Source organism: Gopherus flavomarginatus, chromosome 9, assembly GCF_025201925.1.
Source record: "Gopherus flavomarginatus isolate rGopFla2 chromosome 9, rGopFla2.mat.asm, whole genome shotgun sequence".
In the NCBI taxonomy this organism is placed as follows: Eukaryota; Metazoa; Chordata; order Testudines; family Testudinidae; genus Gopherus; species Gopherus flavomarginatus.
This window is the reverse complement of record NC_066625.1, coordinates 53,752,588-53,775,147: the sequence shown is the minus strand read 5'-3', so window position 1 is coordinate 53,775,147 and position 22,560 is coordinate 53,752,588. Positions and strand designations below refer to the sequence as shown.

The window sequence follows — 22,560 nt, the reverse complement described above, 5'->3', positions numbered from 1 at the left end:
AAGCGCAGATAAGGAAGCGGCTGTGTTCTTTGGTGGGAATGAGCGTTTTATTGCTGCAGGCGAGATAAGCAAAGCAGGGCATGAATTCATGCTGCTGAAGTGAAACCACCCCTCATTGACAGAAGACTTCTCAGACTCAAGCTTACTGGAAGCTGCCATTAACCCGCCATGAGACCACTGCTGTTGTCCCTCACACAGGTGCACAGAACAGAGGCCATGAGCACAAGCTTCTCAGCAGAGGATGCGTTTGGGGTTAAACACCAAGAGCTAATTTAGAGCAATAGCCAACACACCAGGGACTGAACCAGGGACCTCCAAGGCTAAAAGTATGAGTTGCTACATCGTGGGCTGAAACTCCACAGCTGCCTACCTGTAACAGACTCAGCCCCTCTGCGGATTGGCACAGAGGGAAACCTGTAACCCACACTCACCTCTAGGTTACACACACAAGCATTGAGAAAGAGAGAGAGAATGGACATGGCCTAGATGAAGGAGTTGCAAGCAGTTTTAAGATACTTCCCAGCCAGATACTTTTGCCCAGCAGAAGGTCCATATCTCCCTTGGGCCCCCTAGCTAATAGCAGGGGGAAATGTACGGAGCTTAAAGGGTCAGAACCTCTGCTGGTGTGAATCACCATCGCTCCTTTAATTGCAAGGAAGTTCCAGTGGGGCACAGCATGAGAGAGCCTGAGAACTCCTGGGCCATGTGTTGTGATTCTGTCCCCAGCTAACACGCAGGAACAGACACTGCAGACGCTCAGCAGCTGCATTCAATTGCATCTTTTGCAGGCAGGTGCCTTCAGAAATCTCCCTCTAGACAGAGCTATGGCCACAAAGCATAAATAATCAAACATGGATCAACAGTCTGGAGCTAATGCAAATACCGCAACATTGGGGCTGCTAGACCTAGACACACTTTACTTTCTGAAAACACAGTATAAACCTTTCTGTGGTTAAGTGCAGAGCTCCCTCATCTATTGTAACATAATATGCCCCAAACTCTTTAATAGCTGTTACTCCATAGCCAAAGGGCCAAAATCTGCTCTCATTTACACCCATGCAACCCCAAGTAACTTAATGACAAAGACAAGGAAGACTTGGGGCATGGATACAATTCATTTAGGCCCCAGTTTAGCAGCGCATTTAAGCATGTGCTTAGGTCTAACTGAAATTAGTGGGACTTAAACACAAACTTAAATGTGTTGTTCAGTTGGGCCTTAATGCAGCAGAACGGGGTTGGGAATACTCATTTCTTTCTTCATTCTGTTTTGGTAGAACAAGTGGAACATAATTTGAATTGCTGGCATCTAACCCCTGGGATGCACAGTGCAGTCTGAACTGTTTTATCTTTGCAAATTTCAATTATCCCCAGTAAATCCTTATTATATCCATGAGGCTGCAGTCGCTCCCTCTAGTGGTCAGATGACAATTCCCGTGTTCTGGCTTTTTAAAGCTGTGTGGTGGAGAAAGTTTCTGGCTTACGACTGAAAACTCCAGATTCAAATTAGGACGGGGGTTCATTTTCATGGAAACTGTCCTGTGTTAATATTATTTTGTCCTCCGTGTGCTGTGGATAAATAAATACTTGCCGCTTAGTTACTTTTCTAAACAAAACAAATGTATCTGATCAAAAATATCTAATATGAGTAAAAAGCCAAGCCTGAAAAAGGAAAGGCCAGCATACTTCAGAGTTCCTTTTGTAGTAGGAACAGAGCCTGAGACATAAGCCTTTGTAGCAGAGGCTTGGTGTGAGGCAGGAATTGCTCACAGAATCTGTCAAGAACAGGGCTGATATTGCAGAAATACACATTGCTAAGAAGCACTAGTCACAGAATACTCACACAAACACATCCTGATATCAAGTGATACCAGAACATCTCAATAGCCAGGGTGGTACAAAAATATTCCCTCAGGATAACAGGAACACGCTGACCCCTCCTAAAAGATAAGGTCAGGATAATAGTATGTAATAGAGATGTTTTGATTGAACCAACATATACAAGGTGATAACTAGCCAGGGGGCAGTTGGGGCAATGACTAACTATGTCAGAGGCAATACGTAAGTTGTTTGTATCAGCATATAAAGATGTATCTCAGAGGGAGTATCTTTGCCCAGCCAAGGGAGGAATGGAAAGTTCTGCCATTCACAGAGCTGGTCCATTCTCACAGGCATATATGTCTTAGTATCCTTGTAGACAGGGACAGTGCTACCATTTAGGCCAACTAGGCAGTTGCCTAGCGGGGCAAGATTTGGGGGCGCCAAAAAGGGGAGGCCTCCCCCAAATTTTTTTAAAGTGTTTCAGCGGCTGCTGCGCTGGGAGGGAGAGGGAGTCTGAGCCGCCGCCGGCAGCCCAGGGGTTCCCCAGGGTCAGCATGCAGCCGGCAGCCTGGGGGTTCCACCGCGCAGTTGTTGCTTCACTTCTCCTGCCTCCCAGGCTTGTGGAGCCAATCAGCTGTTTGGCGCAGCAAGCCCGGGAGGAGAATTAAAGTGGGGGCAGGGTGCTCGGGGAGGACACGGAGCAGAGGTGAGCTGGAGTGGGGATGTACCACACGGTTCCCCGGGCCAGGGGATGGGAAGCTGCCCGGGGGGAGGTGCCTCGGGTGGGGGGGGGAGCCGCTGCAGGGCTGGGGGGGCATAAGGTGGAAGTTTCGCCTAGGACACGAAACTTCCTTGCACCGGCCCTGCTTGTAGAGTCTACCAGGTGCCATTACTGTGCTTTGTTGACAATAAACCTGGCCTGGCACCTTCGTACCTTAAAGGATCTTGTGGTCATTGAGTGATTCGCTCGAGGTCTTTTGTGCTGGCTGACTGTGCAAAGCTGCAGCAGCACATGGGGATAGGGTGACCACATGTCCCGTTTTTAAAGGAACAGTCCCGTTTTTTGGGACTTTTTCTTATATAGGCACCTATTACTCACCACCCCCTCTCCCATTTTTTCACAGTTGCTATCTGGTCACCCTACACATGGATAATACACACACACAGCTGAACATCTAACCACACCTTTCACTGCAATAGCTAAGCTAGAAGGCAGTTTTTCTGGGTATGTGGCCACTTAAGCTAATATCAGCTAGTCCGAAAAAAAATACATCCTTGAGCAAAATGCTGGTCCTTCATAACTAAACTGGAACTATGAAGTCAGGGAAAGGGTGGTGGTATGGCCTAGAGAACAGGGCACTGGACTAGGAGTCAGAAGACCTGCATTTCATTCCTGGCTCTGCCACTGACCTGCTGTTTGACCTTGAGCAAATCACTTCCCCTCGCTGTGCCTGCATTTTTCATGTAGAGTACCAGTGCTTCAGGTGTGTTGGCACCTAAAGAAACAGATGGCTGCCTTGTAGGACTTTCAAAAGTGCATAGGTGACTAACTCCCACACGCAGCTATGCACTTCAATGCTTTCGAAAATCCCATTCAGGGCCTATGTGCATCTGTTGGCACCAAGATGGCTTTAAAAATCTGGACCTGTCTCTTATTATGTGTGTACAGCACCTGGCACAAAGGTGCGCCAGTCTACGGTTTCTGAGTGTAACTGGAACACAAACAATCACAATAATCTCTTGCACTAAAATGCACCAGCAGAGCTGACTCTACCAGCAGGCAGAGTGAGAGACCACCTGTGCCTGCAGATAGTGGGGGTGCAGAGTGAGGGCAGACAGCTTCAGTAGTAAAAACAACAAGGAGCCCTTGTGGCATCATAGAGACTAACAAATGTATTTGGACACAAGCTTGCATGGGCTAAAACCCACTTCATCAGATGCAGAGAGTGGAAAATACAGTAGCAGGTATATATATATAGTACATGAAAAGATGGGAATTGCCTTGCCAAGTGGGGGGTCAGTCTACCGAGACAATTCAATTAACAGCAGGATACCAAGGGAGGAAAAAATCACTTTTGTAGTGGTAACGAGAGTGGCCCATATCAAACAGTTGACAAGAAGGGGTGAGTAACAGTAGGGGGAAATTAGTATGGGAGAAATTAGTTTTTGTAATGACCCATCCACTCTCAGTCTTTATTCAGGCCTAATCTCATGGTATCCAGTTTGCAAATTAATTCCAGTTCTGCAGTTTCACATTGGAGTCTGTTTTTGAAGGTTTTGTTTGTTGAAGTATTGCCACTTTTCATTCTGTTATTGAGTGCCCAGGGAGATTGAACTGTTCTCCTACTGGTTTTTGGTGTCAGATTTGTGTCCATTTATTTTCTGCATAGAGACTGTCCGGTTTGGACAATGTACATGGCAGAGGGGCATTGCTGGCACATGATGGCCTATATCACTTTGGTAGATGTGCAGGTGAACAAGCTCCTGATGGTGTGGCTGATGTGCTTAGGTCCTATGATGGTGCCCCTTGAATAGCTATGTCGACAGAGTCGTAAATTGGGGGAGCACATGACCCTGCATGAGCCTCCCTGGGGACTGAAGGCCCAATCAGGTACTCACAGGGACATCTATAAATGCAACTCCCGAGGCATTAGAGGGGTGTCCCGCCCTTTGTTGCTAGAAGGCTACATTGTAGCCTGAATGTTTTTCATTGCATTTTACATATTTATGAAAAACACTTTTGTTATAACCCATGCATGGGAAGAGCCTGGTCCCCTTCTCATGCTACCATGGACTGGAGTTACTCTTGACTTGTACTGGTGTAAACAAGATTTAAATCAGGCCCTGCAGCTCAAGAATGAAGTCTTGGAAAAAAATGTGCCTGCCTCATGAAGATGATCCACCAGCTTTATTGCCAGAACAAAGAACTGAACACATATTGCATTTATCATGTCAAACAAATCTAACTGCTTTCCTAATACCAGTCATCACCGTGAACAATTGCTGGGTGTTACATGATGGCATATGGGAAGAGAGATCACCCACGCAACTCCAAAGGGCAGAGGAAGTGGTTGGTGCAAAATTGGTGGGGCTAAGGGAAAAGTGTTGTCTAGGACTGTGATTAGGAGGGGAGGTGTTCAGGAGGCTATGTGCTGTCATCCCTACTTTATGGTTCAGGGACTCGGAATACATACGCTAGGCACGTCACGAGACTGAATAGCTTCCACATGAGATGCCTGCATAAGAGTCTGAAAATGAAGTGGGAAGACGAAATACCAAACAGAGGTGCTGGAGCGCGCAGGACTGACATACTTAGAAACCACTATCAAGAAGAGGAGGTTGCAATGGCTCGATCATGTCGGGAGAATGGGAGGACAGGAGACCATATCCCCAAGAATATTTTGTACAGCGAGATTCGGCACGGCTCTAGAAAGTTGGGGTCTTCCTTTATAGAGGTACCAGGACATGTGCAAAAATGATATGAAGTCATTCAACATCAGTGTAGACAGCGCAGAGAAGCATGCAGAAGCCCATTCAATCTGGAGGGAACATCTGGCACTGAGTGGAGTGCAACATGCAGTGGCTCTGAGCAAGAGGATGAAAGCCAAGCAGGAAAGAAGAAAGCAGCATGCTGTCATCTTGGACTCCAACTCAGACAACATCTAGAGCTGTGAAATTTGTACCAAGCTGTGTCGTTCTTGAATTGGGCTTGTCAGCCATAAGCGGATTCGTCAGACACCTGATCAGACCTCTTACCAGTTTGGCAGGGATGGTTGCCAATGATGCTCAGGAGACAATCTCTCTCATAAGAGGGGGCCCATGCTAGGAAAAAGTTTGAAACTCCTAGTGACAAAGTTAACTGGATTCCAGCAGCTGGGGAGATGCTTACCAGGGCTCTGCTCTCAAATGCAACTTCCAGTGGGGCAATGTTGCCAAATGGATAGAGCACTGGACTGTGCCTCAAAAGATCTGGGTTTGCTTCCCAGTTGGGTGATCTTGGGCCAGTCACTATCCATCTCTCCATGCCTCAGTTTCCCCAGCTGTAAATTTATGCTGATCTCATTTGCAAAGTGCTTTGGGATCTATGGATGATACGATTTAGGGTTGACTATTATTTCCTTTCACTTGTTCAGAGATGCAATATCATTTTGTCCTCACTTTCTTCTCATGGCACCCATAGCGTTTCAAAGGCTCTTTGGAACCTGCAGCAGCGTCATGTGACCTTTTTAGCATACGTGAGACATGGGTCTGAGCAACAGTTACTTGCTAACATCAAAAGGTTAATCTACCGTGTGTTCATGGGCTGTCTTATAACACAGAGCTCATTCATCGAGGCAGCCTCAGTTTCTGGGGCTCTTTGGGGGAAATCAAACAGGTCCGAGAAACCAGAAAGCTAATCCATGTAAACAAGTCCATTGTATTACACATATTCATCTGGGAGTGAGCTGCTGAACTCCTTTTTACCTTCCTTGACAAGCCTAATCTCCTTCTACAATGTAATAGACAAGACTGAACACAAGGATTAGTCGTCAGTTGTCATTGTCCTAGCTCCAGTAAGGAGTTTATTTCAGCTGAGGATCTGCCTCCTAAGATGTCCATGGACCTTAATACTCTACCTGGATGAAGGTCATCATGACATTTGGGACAGGCTTAGGTTCCAGTTTAGCAAAGATCTTAAGCACATGTATAACTTTAGGAACATGGGTGGTCCTGACACCTTCAACTTTTGGCTATCTGTTATAAGAAGGCATTAAGAGAATACACCTTAGTAGCATTCGAAGAGGAATTCAGTAGAGAGCCCCAACTATCATGCATCACCCCCAAAAGCAGTTACACCTGTGTGAACAAGCCAGGCTACCCTGGCATGTTTGTTGTGATTCTACAGGTGAGGGTAATGGAGCTAGTTAACAGACGAGCAAGACAAATCAATACAGATTAGTCAGATAGAAGCTATATTGTGTCCCATTTATCTTAGCATATGTCCCCTAAGGGTAAAAATTCAAATGGGATCTCCCCTTTCCCTCATCCAATGTCCAGAGGTAACTCACTCTGAACTCTGGATTGGGAAGCGCTGCTTAACCTGGAAGTGCTCACACCTCTTGTGTTTCATTAACAGGCCGTACAGGGGCGTCATGTCCACCTTCTTTCCATTAGAGACGCTGAACTCCAGCTGCTGCAGCAGAGTGGTCAGGAAGAGGAAGACCTGCCATCTGGCAATGGTCTCACCAATGCACCTCCTCTTCCCTAGGCCAAAGACCAGCACCTTCTCACCATCCGCCTTGTTTACTTCAGTCCCTCCGGCATGGAGGAAACGCTCTGGGTCGAACTTAGATGGTTCTTTCCAAAGCTTCCTAGAACAGCAAGAGCAAAGCTTCTGAAACTTCCTTTCTACCACTGCCTGGAGAAGGGATGCTGGAGAGCAGGGAATTCAGTTTGGATGGGTGTCAGGAACAGCTTCAGAACTGGACCTAGGACCAACTACTATCAACACACCTTTCTCACTCAAGAATGCCTTTTCCATTTAAAATAGCCATCAGAAGGCATTGGGACAAGATAACCTCTGCCGTAAGGCCTTGATGTTACTGGTTGGCTTTTGCACTGAAGCCTGAGGGGTTAGATCCCTTATAAACATGTTCTTAATTCTCTCTGAAGTTACAGTTAATGTTCTCATTATCCACTAATGTCTAATCCTTTTCTGAATCCTGCTAAGCCCTTGACCTCACTAGCATCTTGTGGCAATGCTTTCCACAGGTCAAAGTTGTGTATGCCACAGATTAATAGGCCAGAAGGAACTGTCGTGGTCATCTAGTCTGATGTCCTTTATAACAAAGGCCCTAGAACTTCCCTGAATTAATTCCCGTTTGAACTACAGCAGATCTTACAGACAAATATCCCATCTTGATTTATAAATTGCCAGTGATGAAGAATCTACCACATGCCTTGGGAAATTGTTCAAATGATTAATTACCCTGACCATTAAAATTTGCACCTGACTTCTAGTCTGAATGCATCTCGTTTCAGCTTCCAGCCATTGGATCTCGTTGTGCTTTTGTCTGATAGATTGGAGAGCCCTCTATTGTTAAATTTCTGCTCCCCAGGTAGGTACTTGCAGGTTGTGATCAAGTCCTCTGATCAGTTTTAAATTTGCTGCTTTCTGATGCTATGGAATATCACCTTCCTCCTTTATTATAAGAGGGTAAATAGAAGCACTCTGTACCAATCATTATTTTGTATGCTCTATCACGTCCCCTTCCTATTCAGCTGCCCACTCAACTAAGTAGCCCCAGTTTTCTCAGTCTCTCTCCATGCACAAATCTTTCTAACCCTCTAACCTTTTCCATTAGCTGTTTCTGGATCCTTTTCATCCCTGCTCTGTCCTTTTGGAGATGGGGTGACCAGATCTGGACACAGTATTCCAGGAGAGAGGGTGTCACTGATGTACAGAAGAGCAGTATAATCATCCCAATGTTTTCTACATGGGGAACTAACGGGAATAATTGCCATTAGCTATACCAAAATCACTATAGGCCAATAGTTATTCCATTATACCAGTCAATTTCCACATGTAGACAAGCTTTCAGTGTTTTTCCCAATCTCATTCCCTATGCACCCTAACATTCCGGTTGCCTTTTTCACCTCCGTTGCACACTGAGCAGAGGCTTCCATTGAGCTGTCTGCAGTGACTCCCAAGTCTTTTCCCTGTCTCACAAGAGATTTCTTCCTGATCCTTTCATCAGCAAAGACTAGGGTGCAAATCAGGCATACAGATCCAGCAGATCCAGGGAGAAGCTTGATGGGGACCGGGGCCATTTGCGTGGAGTCTGTGGCCTCATCAACTCACTCAGTGCTCCTTGGCAGCTCAATTCCAATGCTCCACACACTCCCCCCCCCCCCCCCCCCCCCCGCCTGGCCATCTCTGTGTCTTCCCACAGCAGAAATTCCCAGTCCTGTGGAGAATGGGGAAAGCACAGAAATACAGCCAGGGCCACCTCATCTAGGTTTGGTTTTTTTGATACAATGGGGCAGGGAACATTCCTTCTTGTGTGCTTGGAAAGTGGCTAGTACATCATGAATGACACCACACAAACAGAGCATCATCCTGATCTGTTTGTCCAAGTGCCAACTGCCAACCAGTCATATTGAAGGTACATGGTAGTGACATGTTCTATGTGACTAAATGGGGACTGGTACATTCATCTGGATGGATTGCACACTATTACCCTAAGGGACTCTGCATATACTTACTCATCATGATTGACTTGCCATTGGTTGACAAATACACAGAGGTCCTTCGGGATGTAGTAGCCATTCAGTACTGTGTCTCTTGTTGTGCTGAAGGACGAGAGTGAGATTCTTAAGTTTAAAAAGCTGCCTCTGTGTTCTCATTTCAGTCAATTCCTGGGCCCAGTTAAATCAGGATTGGGCCCAGAGGAGATCATTTTCATAAGCATTATTGTACTTTCTAAGGGCTGGGATTTGCCTGTCTCACACTGTGAGGACCATCAATGGAGCGACAAGCTGAATAAAAGTACCACTCAATGTGTTATGCCCCTACATCTCCTCTGCATCCATAGCACTTACCAGTGAGGAATGGTGAAGGGCAAGAAGGAGGAATGTCTGAACATCTCTAAGATAAAGGCTTCTGTGTAAGGCACCATGGGCCGGTCTGAGAGTCTGGGTCTCCTCTCTCTGCCAATGGTCTGATCTACAGGTTATAAAGAGGAGGAAAAGAACAGTTGGAATCCAGCCTTCTAGAGAGATGCATTTTAACTCTGTGACTGAAAGCATACAAATACCTAATTCTTCCTGAATCTTCTTCTGAATGTCTGGATAAGTCACAAGATACATAAGGCTCCAGGACAAAGCTGTTGTCACAGTGTCAAAACCTGGACAGACAGAGAGGAAAGACAGATGAAGACAACTCAAGGGAAAAATACAAGCCCCAGACTTTAGAATGTCATCAGATTTTCCTTGCTTGCATACCAGTTTTTGTCCAATTCAGAAAGCTGTGATAAGAAAGTTCCTAGTTAAGAGTTTTTACACTTGATCCACTCTGTGCGTAGTGATGCTGATTCGTCACTGTGCTATTTCAGTTTTATACCGGTGTAACCTCTATGAAATCAATGGGGTTTCCCCAGTGTAATTTAGTGATGAGTCAGGACCAGTACTGGTAAATAGAGATACATAACTGTCTTTTGGGAGATTCATTTTCCCTGAGCACTGTCTTTCTATAAACTCTTCCTGGAATAGTAGGAAGCCTCTTGGGGTCATTGCTGGTAAGTGTCAGGGTGAAAAAACTAATGTGATTTGTTTTCTGCTACTGAGAGCATCTGGATGGAGTGTTCTTATGGAGGGAATGTGGCAGAGCTCTGACCTTGCTCCCATGGGTCCTGCGCTTCTAAGTAGTTTATGCTAGCCTCAGTGGCTCACTGTGACCCTCCACATAGCCCTTCTCTCTCTAAGGCCAGGGTCGCAGTCTGCTGAGCCCTTTTCATCATATCAGCAGGACTTTAATTAGAGTCAGGTGGTCACATTAACTTAATTGCCTCACCTGACTCTTTACAGGTTAATTAGAGTCAGAAGTTCTCATTAGCCTGGAGCAGCCCCTGCTCTGGTCAGTTAGGGAACAGAAAACTGTTAATCCAGTGACCAGTATATCTGCCTTCTGCTATACCCAACTGGCCTGGGTCTATCACATATCCCTCCCCCCTGCTCAACACCAAGGGGTTGGGCAGCTTGGGATGCCAGACAGTGTATGTGTGATAAGCCATCGGCATTGCCATGGCGACTCCCTGCTCTGTGCTCTATGCGGAACTGGAATGGTTGGAGGGATAAGAACCACCTGGTTACCCTTGTGTTCTTTTCCTTGTTCCATTGCATCCATTGAAGAGGGGCATGGTCATTCACAAGGATAAATTTGCGCCCCAGCAGGTAGTAATGCAACTTTTCCATGGCCCATTTTACCACAAGGCACTCTATCTCTACTACTGCATATTTTTGTTCCCTCAGAAGGAGTTTCCTACTGAGGTAGAGAACTGGGTGTTCCTCCTCCCCAACCATCTGCGACAGGAAGGCCCCTAACCCTACCTTGGATGCATCTGTCTGTAGGATGAAGACTTTGTTGAAATCTGGGGATATCAATACAGGGTTACTGCAGAGGGCCGTCCATAGGTCCGCAAATGCCCTCTCTGCTGCATCGGACCATCTGACTGGATCAAGACCACGGGCCTTCACTAAGTCCGTTAGGGGACTTGCCCTTGTAGCAAAATGGGGGATGAAACTCCGGTAATACCCCACCACCTTTAGGAATGTTTGGACCTGCTTCTAATGACTCGGCTGAGGTCAATTTTGGATGGCCTCTAACTTATTCAGTTGGGGTTTTACCAGACCTCTTCCTACCACGTAGCCAAGATATTTGGCCTCTGTGAACTCTACAGCACACTTAACAGGGTTTGCCGTAAAGCCATCTCGCCAGAAGTTATCAAGGACCACCCCCACTTTTTCCAAGTGGGTCTCCCAGTCTGGGGTATGAATCACCATGTCAGCCAAGTAGGCCACAGCATAACTGGTATGGGGGCGTAATAACTTGTCCATGAGGCGCTGAAAGGTAGCTGGAGCCCCATGTAGTCCAAAGAGAAGGACCATATATTGGAAGAGATCCTCTGGTGTAGAAAACACTGTCTTTTCCTTTGCATCTTCCGCTAGGGGAATCTGCCAGTACCCCTTTGTCAAGTCTAAGGTTGTCAAGTACCAGGCATTCCCCATACAGTCCACTAGTTCGTCTATGCAGGGTATAGGGTAGGCATCAGACTGGGATATCTTGTTTAGTGGAAGGAAGTGGTTGCAGAACCTTGTGGTGCCATCAGGTTTGGGCACCAACACTACTGGGCTGGACCACTGACTGTGGGATTCTTTGATGACCCTCGTCTCCAGCATTTTCCTGACTTCAGCTTTTATTTCCTAACTTTTGGCTGCTGGCACCCAGTATGGACTCATAGTTACTCTGGCCCCAGGGTTTGTGATGATGTAGTAATATGTCCCGGTTGTGCGACCCAGCTTTGTCGAGAATACATCTTGATATTGGGCAATCATCTCAGTTACCTCTTTCTTCTGGGCTGTCGTTAGATCAGGAGACACTCTCACCTATTCAGGATTTTTGTTTCCTGGGTGCAGCTCTTCTTGAATTACTGTGCATGCCTCTCGTGCATGCCATGGTTTCAGAAGGTTGACATGATATGTCTGCTCTACTTTTTGATGTCCTGGTTGTCGCACCTTGTAATTTACTTTTCCTATGGGTTCAACTATTTCGTAGGGCCCTTGCCACTGGACCAACAGCTTACTTTCAGCCATGGGTACCAGTACCATTACTCAGTCACCGGTTTGAAACTGATGAAACTTGGCTTGACAGTTGTGGTACGTTCTCTGGGCCTCTTGGGCCTTCTCTAGGTGATCTCTCACTTTGGGAGTGACCCGGGCTATCCGGTCCCTCATCAGTAGTACATGTTCTATTACGTTCTTCCTCTCACTGGGTTTCTCCTCCCAAATTTCTTTGGCTATGTATGCGTCCATACAACAGCTCAAAGGGGGAGAATCCAGTGGAAGCTTGGGGGACCTCACGGATGGCGAACATGAGATACGGTAGTAGGTTGTCCCAATCTTTCCCATCCTTGCTTACCACCTTTCTTATCATGGCCTTGAGGGTTTGGTTAAATCTTTCCACCAGACCATCGGTTTGTGGATAGTAAACCGAGGTCTGCAGGGTCTAGACATGGAGCAGGAAACACAAGTCCTTCACCAACTTGGACACGAATGGTGTTCCCTGGTCTGTGAGGATTTCTTTTGGTAGCCCTACCCGGGCAAAGATTGCCACAAATTCTTTGGGAATGCTCTTGGAAGCTGTGTTTCATAAGGGGACAGCTTCTGGGTACCTGGTTGCATAGTCTAAGATGACAAGCACATACTGGTGGCCTCGGGTCGTTTTCTCTAGCAGCTCCACAAGATCCATGGTGATCCGCTTGAATGGAACTTCGATGATTGGCAGGGGTACCAGAGGAACTCTTAGATGTGGACAAGGGCTGTGCAGTTGACATTCGGGGCAAGAGGCACAGTACCGCCGGATGTCTTCATGTACCCACAGCCAGAAGAACCTGCATAAGACTCGGGCCTGGGTTTTCTCCACTCCCAAGTATCCTCCATAAAGATGACTGTGAGCGAGGCTTAATATTGCCTTCTGGTGTTTCTGGGGGACTAGAAGCTGGTGTACCTCTTGCTCCTGCATTTGCATGACCTGATATAGGAGATTCCTCTTGATCATAAAATAAGGTCCTGGCCCCTGGGCCTTTCCCTCTATGGTACCCATCTATCTCAGCCACCTCCTTCCTGGCGTTCTCGTACCTTGAGTCTTCCACCTGGTCCCGTCCAAAAGTCTCTCTCTCTGGGCTTAACAGCGCGAACTCTGAGGGATTTGCCTCTGCCCTCTCGGCTGGCTCCGTGAGGTTGGGGTTGGAAGTGGTCTCTGACCCCTCCTCTGTCTCTGGACCCTCTCCTTCAGTTGCCCGTGTACGTCTGCCTTTACAGGCAACCCTCTGTCCTTGTTTCAGGATTCGGGTACTCAAGGCCTTGGACACCCTTCTTTCTCCTTTGGTCTTCCTGCCTTTCCCTGAGACAGAGAATAGCTTCTGGGACATTTCCGCGAAAAATGAGAGGTGACATTCTGCCACGGAAGCCTCCTGAAGTTCAGGGAGCTCCTCTCCCTCTAATTCCTCCGGTGGGAGCAAGTTTCCAAACCCAGGGAAATCTCTACCTATGAGCATGGGGTATGGGAGGTTTGGGACTACCCCTGCTTTCACCCCGGTGAGATTTCCCTGAATTTCAATTTTTACTGGTATGATGGAGTAGTAGCTAACAGTCCCATGGACACAGGTTACTCCCGTACGCTTGGCCTGCATTAACTGGCTGTGCTTCACTAATTTACCCGAAATTAGGGTGATAGCACTCCCCGAGTCTACGAGTGCCATGGTTTCTACCCCATTCAACTTAACCTGCCTTGTATATTTATGTGGGGTGACTGCGACCCCTACAATATTGAGTAGGTTGCATGGGTCTGCCCTGTTCCCCAAGTTACACTGCATTGGCTCTATGACATTGGGGCATTGGGCAGCTATGTGCCCCAACTCCCCGCACCTATAACACCTATAATTGCTCCTAGTCACTCCCCAACCACATGGGTTAGGGGGTTTAGTCCCAGGGTTCCCCCCACTCAGGCCTTCCCCTTCCTTGTGGGTTCCCGACTGGTTTTTGACCTCTCTCTTCTTCCACCTAGGACTTCCTGGGGGTTTGGCCACCCAACCCTCCATGGTCAGGGTCGAGTGTTTGCTTCGTGAGGGGCCTTCCTTGGGTAGTTGGGTTAATTCCCTGGCTGTTGTCCATTTTTCCATCAATGTGATCATTTCATCATAGGTGGATGGATCGTTCTGGCAGACCCATTTGCAGAGATCTGGCGGCAGTCCCCGCATGTAATGGTCCATGACCAAAGTCTCTAAAATCTCCTCTGGGCTGCATGCCTCAGGCCGTAACCACTTCCGAGCGAGGTGTATGAGATCGAAAAGTTGGGACCTTGGAGGTTTGTTCTCCCTGTATTTCCACTCCTGGAACCTCTGGGCTCGTACTGCTGCCGTCGTGCTAGGATCTCTGCTAGGAATTGTGCTAGGATCTGTGCTCTGAATCATGCTAGGATCTCTGCCCTCAGCAGGGAATAGTCAGCAGCATCCTTAGCGGGCAGATCAAAGTAGGTCTTCTGGGCCTCTCTGCACAAGAAAGGGGTGAGAATGCTGGCCCACTGCTCCAGGGGCCACGCTTCACGCTGTGCAGTTCTTTCAAATGAGAGGAGATACGCCTCTATATCATCGTCTGCCATCATCTTTGGCAGACAACTGGTGACCCTTAGGGTTCACTTCTCATTGGACTCCCGGGCCTGGGTTGTGAGGATCTTCAGCTGGTCCACAACCTTGCGCAGGAGGGCTCGATCTTGGGTCTCCTGGCTCATTAATAATTGGTTGGTTTCCTGTTGTAACCTCATGGACTTCTGTTGCGCCATCGCCTGAGCCCAGGTTGCCTCCTGCTGGGCCGCTGTGGCTTGCACCAGCACTCTCATCACCTCCTCCACGGTGGTACAAACGAAAACACCCACAACTAAAAACCCCAGTGCACTTTTTTTTTCAGTAAAAACCTCTTTGTTCCGCCATGCTGTGAACAATCATGATCTCACTGCTAACACCAGTTGTGGCAAAGCTCTGACCTTGCTCCCGTGGGTCCTGCACTTCTAGGCGGTTTATGCTAGCCTCAGTGGCTCACTGTGACCCTCCATGTAGCCCTTTTCTCTCTAGGGCCAGGGTCACAGTCTACTGAGCCCTTTTCGTCATATCAGCGGGACCTTAATTAGAGTCAGGTGGTCACATTAACTTAATGGCCTCACCTGACTCTTTGCAGGTTAATTAGAGTCAGGTGTTCTCATTAGCCTGGAGCAGCCCGTGCTCTGGTCAGTCAGGGAACAGAAAACGGTTAATTCAGTGGCCAGTATATCTGCCTTCTGCTATTCTGCTATACCCAACTGGCCTGGGTCTATCGCAGGAACAAAAAAGGGCTAATATTTATCAGAGTTAATTGGAATGCAAAAATAGAAAGTGGTTTCAGATTTGAAAGTCTGAACTGGAATGTTCTTACCGGCTCCAAAGAGGTCATTGATCAGGTTGACAATTTTTTCCTTCGGGAGCTGAATGTTGGCATTGGCTTCCACTTTATTCTGCTGACTTTGTTCAATCAAGGAGTCCGTGATGTCTCGAATGTTGTCCTGAAAGAGGAAAGTCCAGAAGAAGATGGCATGAAATTCCAGACCAAAGGGCAGGTAAACTGAGAGGTAACAAAGAGCAATCTACTATGGAAGAGACACTCTGCTGGAAAGTTCTGTATCTCCATGTCACAGAAGTGCAAGTAAATTCCAGTCATGACAGGAATAGGAGGTCAGGAAAATATTTTCTTCCCCTTCAGTCAGTAGGTAACATTTCACTGAGCCATAAACATAAGGAGATGAGAATATACAGCTTGAAAGCGCAAGATGTCAGAATGATCCTCTTCTTGGAAAATACAAGACAAACATGCTAAACAAATTAACTCTCAATATGTGCCTAGGGAGAGAAACTTATTGGTATAGAAACTAGGGTAATTTGTGTCCTAAGAGGGTCCTACAATAGGTAAGATGAAGATTCATTTGTAAAATTCATAGAGGTAATAAAGTGCTATTTTGGCTAGACAGGTTGGCAAAAAAGCAGCATAACCTTTCACCTTGCACCTTTCCAGACTTTTATTTAGGTAGATGCTCGAACCAACAGGCTAGTGTGTCAGTGCACCATTGCTCTCTATTGATTGACATCAGTACTGTTCAACAGTGTGTCATAGGTACTACGCCCTGTGTTGCTAATAGCTAATGGATATTCTTCTTTAGCTCAGTTGGTAGGGACCTGTGTATTTGGACAAGGGTATCAATTCTATCCCACTCTTTCTTCGAAGTTTTGAATGGCCATCATAGAAACACCGGTGAGTGTTTAGATTTGCTACAGGACAGCCTGCTGCAAGAGGAAAAGTAACTCGCAGATGCTGAAGGGCACAGTACAGAAGCTCATCTCAGGTGTGAGCGAATTCCACCCCCCCAGGCTCTTACCTTCTCAAAGCTCTCATAGTGCTCTTTGACAATGTCCTGCAGGAGCCTGAGGAACCTTTTGTTGAATTCCATAAATTTCTTCATGGTGCTGTTGGGGAGATACTGGAGCACTGGGATGAAATCTACTGCATTGCCAGAGGAAGCCACCTCTTCAAATTGATCCGTCACGTTCACTATGCTGAGCAGCTCCTGGTCATCATGGTCATAACGCTTGCCAAAGCACATGGCACAGATGACATTGGCCACAGAGACCACCATGTACCGATAGAGATCAAACCTCTTCTTCTCCTCCATCAGTTGCAGGAACTTTCTTACTAGGTAGTCAGCTTCTTTGGAGACATGCTCCTCGAGGAGGCAGGTGGATGAAGAGTTGGGGCTGGGTGAGACAGAGAAGGTCTTCAGGGCATTCTGGGCCAACTTCCTGCGAGCTCTCCACACCTCTCCTGAATCAGTGCTGAAGGTCAAGCTCTGGCCATCTGCAATATGGCGAAAGCTGTAGAGATCAGGGCGCCCCATGAAGTCCTCCCCTTGCTTCACCAGGGCTTGTTTGATGGTGTCCAACCCACTCAGCACCAGCACAGGTCTGGTGCCGATCTGTATCTGCATCACATCTCCATAGGTCTGGCTCATCTGAGTCAAGGTCAAGTGTGGATTGCTCCCCAGCTCCAGCACGTTGCCTATCAGGGGGTAACCCCTTGGTCCTGGAAGCCTCTTCAGCCCCTTGGGGATCTGCTTCCGGAAGGATCTGATGACTATGAATGTCAGACAGAAGACAGCAGAGGCAATAAGGATCTCAATGACTGAGATAATGCCCTGGCTTCCCACCAGTGACATTGCAGCCTTCATCTTCAAGGGCCTAAGAAGCCTGAGAAAATTAAACAAAGGGAGGGTGTTGGGTGTCTCACTTCCTCAGGTTGCTATGGAAATGCTAGCCTTAGGCCTCAAGTGGGCCAGACTCCACACAGGGCCATGACACACTCAGGCCTCCTTGCATTAGAACTTTGAGGGATCCCTTCTTCATAAATCCTTCCCGTAGGTTGGCCATTAACAGGGATCCAGCCCTTTGACCATAGAGCCTCTTATCTGCTGGGACATTTTTTCTACACTAGTTCTAGTTCCAAAAGCACAGGACAGGAGTCAGGAGATCTGGGTCCAAATCTTGGTTCTGCCACAGACTTCCTGGGGAACTAAGGCAAGTCACTTCATCCCATTGTGACTCTGCTTCCCATTGGCAAAATGGGAATAATCATACTTATTACCTCGGTGTGTTGTGGAGCTAAATTTATTAACGAAATGTTTATGATGCTCTTGGGGATTTGCAGGTAGAAAGAGCTCAAGAACTGCAGGGACTTGACGTGCCAATTACCATTTCACTTTCTTCTTTGTGGAGTTGATTGGTTTACTGCGGGCCTGCCATGGAATGAAGAGAAATTGATAGGGCAGTTTGAAATACACAGGACCTGTCAGCATTATCTCAACCCTGGGACAAGTGGGGGATCAATCTATTGTTCTATCATTATCCTCTCTGGCCACTGATTGTTAGGTTTCGGGACATAGACAGCCTGGCCTAGGGGTCAGAGTCAGGAGCTGAGCCAATGATCAGAGCAGAGATTAACAGGCAATGATCAGGAGCGGGACATAGGGGCAGGAACCAGAGATGAGGCTAGGAACAGGAGCAAAGGCAGGAATCGGGTGCAAGGGCAGGAGCCAAGGACAAGACGGGAGTGGAGCAAGGTTGGATGCAGATTGCAGGGGAGAGGCAAGGAGCAGGGTCCAATGCAGGTGCAACAAGGAGTCTGCATAGTTTCTCAGACAATCCACCCAATCATAGACGATTCGTTCCTCCTGATACTGGGGGGGGGGGGGCACAATGTAAAGGGAGGTGTCACCTGAGGCCCCGGTGTTGCCTCCAGGAGGAAATTCCAGGCCCACCTCCCTGGGCCACAGTGACCATTCCCGCTTGCTCCTGGGGAGCTGGGGCCACAGGAGTGGGGAGCATCTGTGCCTGGCTGGGGTGGGGGCCAGCCCAGGGAGACTTCACAGCACCAGTGTGCCTGGAGCTCACAGACTCCTCAGCAGGGGCAGGGCGGGGCACAGGCAATGCTCCGACCTCCAGCTGAGCAGAAGCCAGGGAATCTGTTCCCAGCACCTTCCCCAGCAACCCATGTGCCCAGTCTGGCGACCACTGTGCTCTCCTCACCCCACCAGAGTTACCTGCAGGGGGGCAAGAGGCTCTGTCCTTCTTCCACTGCACCTCCCACAGGCAAGTTTAGGGCTCACTCAGCCACTGTCCCTGGCAAATGGGCCTGGGTGGGGAGTGGAAGGGATGGGCTGCTGCCAAGTCCACAGCTGAGTTCTCACAGGAGCCACAGCACTGGACAGAGCAGTGACCCAGAGCCACGACCTTCAGCCAGTGTGATAATTGACTCCATCCCACCCCTTCCACTCCCTGTCCGGGCCCAGCTGCCAGGAACAGGGGCCGAGCATGCCAGGGGACAGGCACAGCAGGAGAAGGACAGAGCCCCTCTCCCCCAGCAGGCTAAGCAGAAATCTGCGGGAGCAGGGAAGGGGCCAACTTGACCTCACACACCCCACCACCTGCATGTGTCACCTATACAGCCAGCTCACTGCCTGGCTTAAGTAGTGGATGTGAGCCAATCAGGTGATCCAGTGTCTGTCTTGGGAGTCCCTCTAGGACTTCCTGTGGGGCCTGACTTTGCAGGAGCAGTAAGGGGCTACTTTGTCTGTCTCTCTTCTGTGGTGGTGATCAGGGCCAGTGCAAGGATGTTTCGCACCTAGGTGAAACTTCCACCTTGCTCCTCCCCCACTTCCCCACCCTGAGGCGCACCCCCCCCGCAGCAGCTCCCCCCCTCCACCCTGAGGCACCTCACCCCTGCCCCAGCTCACCCCTGCTCGGCACACGAGAACGAGCACCCCAAGCACACCATGGCTGCTTCACTTCTCCCGCCTCCCACGCTTGCGGTGCCAATCAGCTTAGGCGCCGCAAGCCTGGGAGGCGGGAGAAGTGAAGCAGCCGCTCTGTGCTCGGGGTGGAGGCGGGGCAGGGGTGAGCTGGGGCAGGGAGTTCCCCTGCGTGCTGCCCCCCCTCCTTACTTGCTGCAAGCAGCCATCCCTGCATCTCCCCCGCCCCAGCTCCTTCTGCCTAAATGCCGGCGGCAACCGGGGTGGCCAAAGATCCGGCCGCAGCAGTCGCTGCCAAAGAAAATGGCACCCCCCAAATACCAGCATCCTAGGCGACCGCCTAGGTCACCTAAATAGTTGCACCGGCCCTGGTGGTAATGCAGCAGTGTCTGTAACCCAGGGCCTCCCTGAGCCTCGGTCCTAGACCCTCTACAGCTGAACACTCAGCTCCTTCCATTGTTTGCCCTTAATGAGTTGGGGCCAGAACCTCAGCTGGGATAAATCAGTTCAGCTTAATCGATTTAAAGGAGCTAGCTCAGGATCTGGCCCTAACATTTACCCCCAGTGCTACAGGAGATACAGCAGGTATTCCATAGAGCCAGGGTGCAACTAGTGGCTTTGAGATAGCACTGCACTCCTGAAACTGGAGATCCTGGCCTGGAGTCTCACTGACTGGTCTCTTTAGCCTTCTCCCAGCTTGGAGTGGGACACCTGACAGCAGGGATGTTTGCTGAGGGAAAACCCAGAGCTCAGCTAGGGCCCCCAGGGTTTTATGTTGCCCCTTGTCACTGTAGTATCTGAATGCCCTAAAGCCAGTATCAAAGTCTCCACTGGATTTAATGGCGTCTCTGGCACTTCTCTCTTTCCAGAGTAAAAACTCTGCTCGGAGTAAGTTTTTTATGTATATTTTTGGCAGGAGTTTGGCGGTAGAAGGAGATGTCAGTGTGCGGGTCATTCAGAGCGTGGAAAGCCATTCTCAAAGAGGAAGGTTTTGCAGCATTTCCTATAGGTAAGGGCACGTAGAATTTTGTCAGGGATGTTTTTAATAAAAGTCCTGGACAGGTCACTGCAATAAACAAAACATCGGGGAACCCTGCCCTGCCCCTGACTTTACTAAAACATCCCTGACAAACTTGGGAGGATCTGTCACCCCGCCCCACCTGCAGCGGCTGAGAGCTGCAGGGAGCCCATTGCCCAGAGGCTGGGGAGCCCCCTGCTGCTCTGCGGGGCTGAGAGCTGCGGGGAGCCCATTGCCCAGGGGCTGAGGAGCCCCCTGCTGCTCTGTGGGCCTGGGAGCTGTGGGGAGCCCGTTGCCCAGTGGCTGGGGAGCCCCCTGTTGCTCTGCGGGGAGCTCTCTGCCAGCGCTGAGCAGCTCCGGGGTCCCTCTGCTGCCCCAGTCGTGACTTCCAGCTACTTCCGAGCCTGAGCGGGGGGCAGGGGACCCTCCCCCAGCTGTCCAGCAGTGGCGGGTGGCAGGACCCCCGCAACTGACTGGCTGCCGCCGTCCGGGGCAATCCCTAAGCTGCCCAGTCGCCATCGATGGCAGCCCCCCAGCTCCCAGCCTGTGGCAGCAGAGGGATCCTGGAACTGCTTAGCAGGGGGAGCTCCCCAGCTGCAGCTAGCAGCCCCTGCCAGAGGCAGAGGGACCCCAGAGCTGCTCAGAGCTGGCAGGGGGCTCCCTGCAGCTCCCAGCTCTGCAAGGCGGCAGGGGAACCCCACCCAGCCACTAGGCAATGGGGTCCCCGCAGCTCCCAGCCCCGCAGGGCGGCAGGAGGACCCCACCCAGCCACTAGGCAATGGGGTCCCCGCAGCTCCCAGCCGCTGCAGGGTGTGGGAGCTGGACTCTCCTCCCTTCCCATTTTGTCAGGAGTGTTCTTAGTAAAGTCAGGGACGGGGAAGGGCTCCCCTGATTTTTTTATTTATTGCAGTGACCTGTCATGACTTTTACTAAAAACATCCCTGACAAAATCCTAGCCTGCTCTTACCTATAGGTGATCAGGCTCCATTGGCCTGTTCTTTCCTGGAAGTTTTGTTCCATAGCCAGATCCCCTCAACCAAATGAAGCTACCTCTGAACTCAAAGGACTGCAAGGACTTGGGGCGGGGATCCTGGTGAAATTCCCTGAGGCGAGCTTGACAGAGAAGAGGAAACTGTACCTTCGTCTTACCTGGGAAGGAGGATCCGATAAAGAGGGAGAAGAGGAACCAAATCCACCTACTGCCTGCCCCAATCTCCTGATATGGCCAACAAGAAACACAGCTGAGATGAAGTATTGACACTGACACGTATCGATATACACAGTCTCTCTAGCTGGGAAAACACACCTCCCATGGTAACTAACAGTCCATGGTTTTCAAACTGTTTTTCTGGCAATGTAGCTGAAGAAAACTGTTAATGCCCAGGACCCGAAGGAGCTGGGGATGAGGGGGTTGGGGTGTGGGCGGGGCTCAGGGCTGGGGAAGAGGGTTGGTGTGAGGGCTGCGGGGTGCGGCTGGGAATGAGTGGTTCAGGGTGTGGGAGGGGGCTCTGGGCAGAGGCAGGGGGTTGGGGTATGGGAGGGGGTCAGGGCTCTGGGCTGGGGCTGGGGATGAGGGGTTTGGGGTACAGGAAGGGGCCTCCGGGGTGCAGCATGGTGTCAAAACAGGTGGGAACTAGCCTGCCTTAGCCAGGCAGCACCTCCGATGGGACTTTAAACGGCCCAGTAGGCGGTGCTGACCAGAGCCACCACGACCCATTGTCTTCCATTCCAAGATCCAGTACTGAGTCGTGACCCCAAGTTTTAAAACCACTGACCTATGAAATGGAGAGCACTTCAGATCCCATCACCCCACTGAAACTGTAACTCTAACCTACCCCTTTTGCAGAGCCAATAGAACCAAAAGGTGGCCACTATACTGTTGAGTTCAAAGGGATTTTAATCGAAGTGTTTTCTGTGCCTAAATTGAGCTTGTATTTCACTATCGGAATTAATGCTAATGATTTATTCTTTGCATTGCAGGAGCTGTCATCTGGATCAGAGTCCCATTGCTCTAGGACAGAAAGACACAGCCCCTGCCTTAAAGAGTTCACTAGTTTGAAACAATGTAATGTAACCAGATGAGGGA

The 22,560-nt window shown here is 49.3% G+C and overlaps 1 protein-coding gene across 1 annotated transcript; it reads right to left on the bottom strand.

Moving 5' to 3' along the window:
- Positions 1-6,862: 6,862 nt before the first annotated feature.
- On the bottom strand, positions 6,863-21,689 carry LOC127057773 (cytochrome P450 1A5-like). Its single transcript, XM_050966835.1, has 8 exons — positions 21,624-21,689; positions 17,901-17,944; positions 16,535-17,399; positions 15,541-15,667; positions 9,615-9,704; positions 9,400-9,523; positions 9,064-9,150; positions 6,863-7,169 (listed from the first exon to the last, which is right to left on the bottom strand). Exons 3-8 carry the CDS (start codon positions 17,378-17,380, stop codon positions 6,863-6,865), a joined length of 1,581 nt encoding a protein of 526 aa, XP_050822792.1. The 5' UTR covers positions 17,381-17,399; positions 17,901-17,944; positions 21,624-21,689.
- Positions 21,690-22,560: the final 871 nt, after the last annotated feature.

Bases quoted from the DNA above. Each gene is read 5' to 3' on its own strand.
- LOC127057773 (XM_050966835.1), bottom strand. From the start codon at position 17,380: ATGAAGGCTGCAATGTCACTGGTGGGAAGCCAGGGCATTATCTCAGTC. The intron at 9,524-9,614 runs GTATTTGTATGC...TATAACCTGTAG, and splicing joins GAAGATTCAGGAAGAATTAG to ATCAGACCATTGGCAGAGAG. The intron at 9,151-9,399 runs GTAAGTGCTATG...CTCGTCCTTCAG, and splicing joins CCCTTCACCATTCCTCACTG to CACAACAAGAGACACAGTAC.